At 33.9% G+C, this 6,049-nt stretch overlaps 1 protein-coding gene across 1 annotated transcript in view; it reads right to left on the bottom strand.

Annotated features, from left to right (window-relative positions):
• Nucleotides 1-647: 647 nt before the first annotated feature.
• The window catches only part of MAPK6 (mitogen-activated protein kinase 6), a 37,923-nt gene continuing 32,521 nt past the window's right edge, over nucleotides 648-6,049 (bottom strand). The window contains exons 5-6 of the mRNA XM_069098062.1: nucleotides 4,417-4,618; nucleotides 648-2,897 (exon numbers count right to left, since the gene is read on the bottom strand). Coding sequence (XP_068954163.1) covers nucleotides 1,796-2,897; nucleotides 4,417-4,618 — 1,304 coding nt within the window. The 3' untranslated portion in view covers nucleotides 648-1,795. The remainder of the gene's footprint in view (nucleotides 2,898-4,416; nucleotides 4,619-6,049) is intronic.

Here is a 6,049-nt window from a genome sequence, read left to right as displayed (position 1 = left end):
ACAACATGGAGATATACTTCTGGGTTCTCATAGGCAAGATCAGAACACAGTTTCTGGCAAATCCTATACAAAGCTGAAGAGGTTTAAGAGTGTGGGCCCAGTGATAGGATTTATATATTCACTGGCTGAGGACCAGCCCGGACAAATTTGGGGAGGCTTGTCACCAGGCTTGGTCTGCCAAGTTAAGGACTTTTCAGACACAGTAACTCTGTCAGTTATGGAGAAGGTGCAATCTCTAAGAGTTTTATATGTATGTTTCATGTAATATGTACATATGATCTAGTTTAAATTACAAGTTTCAATAAATCCTAACAATGTTCCTTATTTTTTTTAAGTGACAAGACAAATTGACTTAAGTCAACATGGGACTTCTATGTGAGGTAAGACCATTTTTCCTTTAAATCTTTCATATCAAAAGAATCTGAAATCATCAGTTCAAAATTCTGACCCTGTAAGTTGGAACAGATTCTGCTATACATTTCACTGCAACAGTCAATCCAAGTCAATCACTTGTCTTAAGTAGTGAAACAAGAACCATTTTTTGATGGCCATGTTTTATTCATCCTTTTCTTTAAACAGGTTAACCAAAGATACAGACAGTATTCAATAAAATAAAATAGGTGAAATGAATTTTCAAGAGACTGAGATGCCACATGCTACATTTAACCTAATTTTATTCATGCTTGCTTTGGGATGGGGAATAGATCATTCAGTAAAAACATACAGTAAAAACAAAATATGTCTTACCATATACAACTTTTAACCTACAATAATGATGTACCTTAATTACGTCCATGCACACAAGTCTAACATTACAATTTTTTAAAAAATAAACACAATTAAGACTTCTAGGAACATTTTATAATAAAGTAATTCCTAATTTTTCTTTGTAGATAGATCAAGCACCTCCAAAATACAAATTCCTATACACAGTGAGCACTTTACTTAAAATGAACACTTAAGTAAATTGAGTACGTGGACAGCCTCAGAACAAGCTGACATTATAATATTCAGCTAGGTAGGCAACAAACCATAGTGCCAAATGGAAAAACTTTATTTGCAAATAAATTTAAAAAAACTAAGTTAACTTTCTATAATTAAATACAGAAAATATACTGATTTGCTAAAATAAATAAGATGTGGTGTATTAACACTTCACTAGAAAGAATGCATACCAGAACACTTATAAACAGTGAATGATTCTTATTAAGAAGTTACTATAATAACGCTGGCTAAATAGAAGTGCATATTGTGAAGCACTATGGGTGGTACATGTTTTGCCACATACTTCTGTTACCTTGAGGTAGATAACACATGTGTACCAAATTCGGCATTCATTTTCAGTTGCTGCTGGTATCATGTGTTTTAAGAAATGTGTACAGTATGAAAAACTTGAAAATACTCATGAATGAAAAATGTTTTAGGAAAAAAATAGATATTTTCATGCAATTATGTACAGTCTCACTGTGTAAATTTCAAGGCAAGATTTTTTTTCCTGTAAAACAGATAACCGTTTTACTGAGAGAATGTTTTTACTTGGCTTAGTGCATTTCTTTTGTCTCCTCCTGCATTGCATTATTTTGCTCTATTCTTTAATTTTGTGTGCAAACGACATGCCAGTTTAAAATGAAAACTATTTCATGTATAGAAAGTAATTCTGGATTTTAAAAACCAAGAACTAATGAAATCCATACTAAAATGACACCATCTGATTCAAGTAAAAAATGACTTATACTAGTAATAAAAAAGACAAAACACATTTCATGAATACAAAAAGAACTGTCTGCTGAGTGTTTTAGTTCAGATGTTTCAGAATGCTGCTGTATGTTTTATGGGGAATCTGGGGGGAAGATTTCATAGCAGAAGGTGTTAATGTGGCCTGTATTGATTTAAGTGGTGAACCAACTGGACTATGAAACTGTGGGATGCCTATAGACTCAAGCTGCTTGTTAAAGAGGAACTCCCCACTATTGTTAAGAAAACCCTCCTCACTTTCTCGTTCCCCAAACTTGCCATCATCTACTGGCTCAGTTTCTAGCATTTCAGTATCTTCCTTCCTGCTAAAGAACTTGTCCAAGTAACTTGTATAAGTGTTTTCCTTCTCAATTTGTTCATCCTTTCTTACTTCACAACAAAATTGATCTATGAGAAAACATTCCTCCCCACCGCTTACAAACTGGCTATCCCAAGAAGATTGGTACAAAGCTTCTAGCTGAGCCAAGTTTGCCATTCCTTTTTCCTGTTTTTCCCGGCTTACTGATTTTGATATCAAACTTTTCAATTCTAATTGGGACACTGAGCTATTCAAGTCATTTAATTTATCAACAACATCAGTAGACTCATGTTGTGAACTAAGTTGAATAGTTCCTGCAATAAAGGAATCAAAGTCAAATCCTTGATTCTTCTCCCTTTCTTTTTCAACCAGTTGCTGTGATGCTTCCTCAAGAGCTATCTGAGCTTTAACCAATCCATTCCTTTCACATTTTGACTTGCCCTTCTTATCAGATTTTTCTTTGCTTTGTTCTTTCCAATTAGAAAGATCTATAATAAGTTTGGGTTCATAGTAATGGTTAACTTCACTCTCTCTCCAAACTAAGTTATCTAGGTATGATGATGACCTCATTTTGTAGTTACAAGTGTGGCTGCATTCCAGATCACAATACTTATTTTCATGATGATCTGGATACTGCCAGCAAGGCTCAGTAGAGAAATGGGTATCAAAGGCAGGATCCTTCAGATACTTTTCACGATCTCCATCCAAATATTTTCGAGGATCTACTTGTACTTCCTCTTCATCAGTGACATCAGAAAGAGCCCTTGGGTCACGCTGAACTTCTTCAATATCAAAATTATTGTGTATAGGCCAGTCATGGTCTGAAAACTGACAATCATGGTACCTGAAATAAATTAATATCACAGTCAACCTATATCTAGAGATCATCTTCATTAAATATTTGTATACATATTATGTTTTTTTAAAAATCTTATTTTAGGCTCTCTAAAAGAGTCAAAAATCAGGGTTTTCTGTCCTCTAGGGATTTACAATCTAGTTAGGGAGGTAAGACCCGGCCTGTAGAAAGAAATGCGAGACAACATATGTCAAATGAATGAATAGTTTAACTAAGGCTTGCAAATTTGCATTTTTTTAGTAATATTCACTAGACACCATTTCCATATAGGCTCTCCTTAACTAATCCTTCTCTGTTCTCAACCCACAAAAACTACTAGATGAAAAGATACATCAAATTCAGGCCAATAATTTTACTAATTTGTATACTGTTGATCACAAATGGGACTAAGTAAGATATAGTCAGAAGGGACTTTCAAGATGTTTTAGGTACAATTCCATCATTTTAGAGATAGGGAAAATGGGACTCGAGAAAGTTAAGGCATTTGCCAAAGGTCACACAGTTAATGTCAGTCAGAAACAGAACCACTGAAAAAAAAAAACCCAACAATGTTTAAAAAAACGACATAACTTCAGCATACTACTATATTTTCATTCTTAATGAATGGGGAAATATATAATAAAAATCAGATGGCTGGAAGGAACATTAAGGGGTTTTTTGGCCATTGTTCCCATCTTTAGGCAGGCCATGCCACAACCATCCCATAAATATAAGAATCTTAAAAAGGGATTCTATAATCTTTCATTTAGATGTTTGTCTTGCTCACCTGAAAGCAACATTGTATCATATATATTTGCTGTATTGTGGAATCTTTAAACTATATACATTCCTATGTTGTCTCCCCATGACTACTCCCTGTCTAATTATTCATTTTGAAAGGGCAACAAAGCCATTCAAAGGACTGTTAACAAAGCCAAAAATTATTGGCCTGAATTTGATGTATCTTTCCATCTAGTAGTTTTTGTGGGTTGAGAACAGAGAAGGATTAGTTAAGGAGAGCCTATATGGAAATGGTGTCTAGTGAATATTACTAAAAACATGCAAATTTGCAAGCCTTAGTTAAACTATTCATTCATTTGACATATGTTGTCTCGCATTTCTTTCTACAGGCCGACTGTTATGAAAAAAATACTGTGAGAAAATAGCAAAATAATAGTTTTTAATTTTTTCATTCTAAAAGGCTGTTTTAGAAATACGTTAGTAAACATTATAAATGGTATATCATGGTATATAAAAGGCATATATATGTGTGTATGTTTATATAGTTTATCTATATACTATGTACACACACACACACAGGTATTTTTAAATGACATGTTTAAAGAGAAATAATTTACCAGGAGGGTAAAATTAAGAAGAAACACAGGTAAAAACATGGTACCTATACTCACACAATTTTTGCATTGATATATCATACAAAAACTCATTAATAAAAATGCTATCATGTTGTGTGGTTCATAGAAATAAAGGTCAATTATTAAGCAGCTTAATATAAAATCCATTTTACCTCTCCCAATTATAAATGTGACTATGAGTTTCATCCATGAGCAAAATATCATCAACTTCATCTTCAATGTGAAAAGGATGGCTTGAAATTGGTTCATCCATTGGAAAGGAATAAATGCTCATATAAGGATGGGACAGAGCTTCTTCTGCTGTCAATCGATCCATGGGACTAAATGTCAAAATTTGCTCCAAGAAGTCCAGTGCTACAGAGATAAAGTAGGAAAATTTTAAGAAGTACTTTTCTAAAAGAAAAACAAACTCAGTGATTCACCAAACATGTATTAAGCACATGTATAAGACACAATGCTACAAAGATAAAAAAAAATGATAGTCCCTATCTTCAAGTTACTCACACCATTCACCTGGGAATGGGAGGGAGCTGGAAAGATGTAACATGTACAAGGTAGGAAGGAAAAAAGAGATCCAAACAAAATTCTCTAGGTACATCTGAAGAAAAAGAATATTTTCAATTCAGAGATTAGGGAAGGTGACACCTAAGGTAAGCTTTTTCAAAGAAGAGAAGGATTCTTTAATATTAGAGTATATACCAATGAGTGATGAAAAGTTAATTGTGATACCCTTTATTACTTCGTGTTACACAACAGGAATGGGGAATTTTCTTTGCACACTGGGGACAACAAATTATAGGCAAAAGTAAACAAAGGGTTCCATATAAAATAAAAATAAAGTTAGTTTACTTTTGTTTAGAACCCTTAATATTTTCTCTCCTCTTAAAAAAAAACTTACCTGATTTTTATTTTTTTTAAATGATACAAAAGTTTATACAATAAAAACAAATAGTTTAAAATACTTCAATTCCACATTACGGTCAATTAAGCAAGAAAAGTGGTAACGGAGAAAGAAAAAGAAGCCTTTTTCTCACCAATAAATCAAATTAATAGATCAACAGGGTCCTAGGTTGATACCTACCAGCATGTCTGAAAATGTCATAAACTTCACCCACAGTTCTGTCTCAGAGCTGGTACTTTTCTTCTCTAAATGGCACCATTTTCCTTATATGTCATTTGTCTCTTTCCAATGACTGACTGATCTACAACTAATCCATTAGCAATCTCAAGGCTATGCTAGAATCCCGACTCAGGCTGGACTGCAGGGTTAGTCATTAATACTGCCTCCCTGCTATCCTAATCCCTCTTATCCATGTGACCTTCCACTCTGACCACCTGCTAAACTTAAAATTTGCTTTCTCTCTTCTAAGGTCATGCAGTATAACAATAGAAAAGTGAAAAATCGGGGGCAGCCAGGTGGCACAGTGAGTAAGAGTGCCAGGCCCAGTGTCGGGAGACCTGGGATCGGTTCTGGCCTCAGATACTCAGCACCCACACAAAAAAATAACTGGCTGTGTAACCTTGAGCAGGTTACTTAACCCCAATTACTTTAAAAAAAAGTGAAAAATCATGAATAAGTGAATTATAACAAATACTGTACCATTTCAATTACTGGTCCAAGCTCAGTAATCTTTTTATTAATTTCTTGCTGCTCCCCTACAATATCTATATAGCTAGACAGTGGCCTATTTAAATGTAGCAAATAGATTTAGGATGGTGTCTAAGATAATACAGTATTTGTACCAAAAAATACTTTATTATAAAAGGACATTTATCACACTTCTC

Source organism: Petaurus breviceps, unplaced genomic scaffold (genome assembly GCF_028583685.1).
Source record: "Petaurus breviceps papuanus isolate PSGF00001 unplaced genomic scaffold, PetGlider_PUasm1.0 37, whole genome shotgun sequence".
Taxonomy (NCBI): Eukaryota; Metazoa; Chordata; class Mammalia; order Diprotodontia; family Petauridae; genus Petaurus; species Petaurus breviceps.
This window is presented reverse-complemented; position numbering and strand designations above follow the sequence as displayed.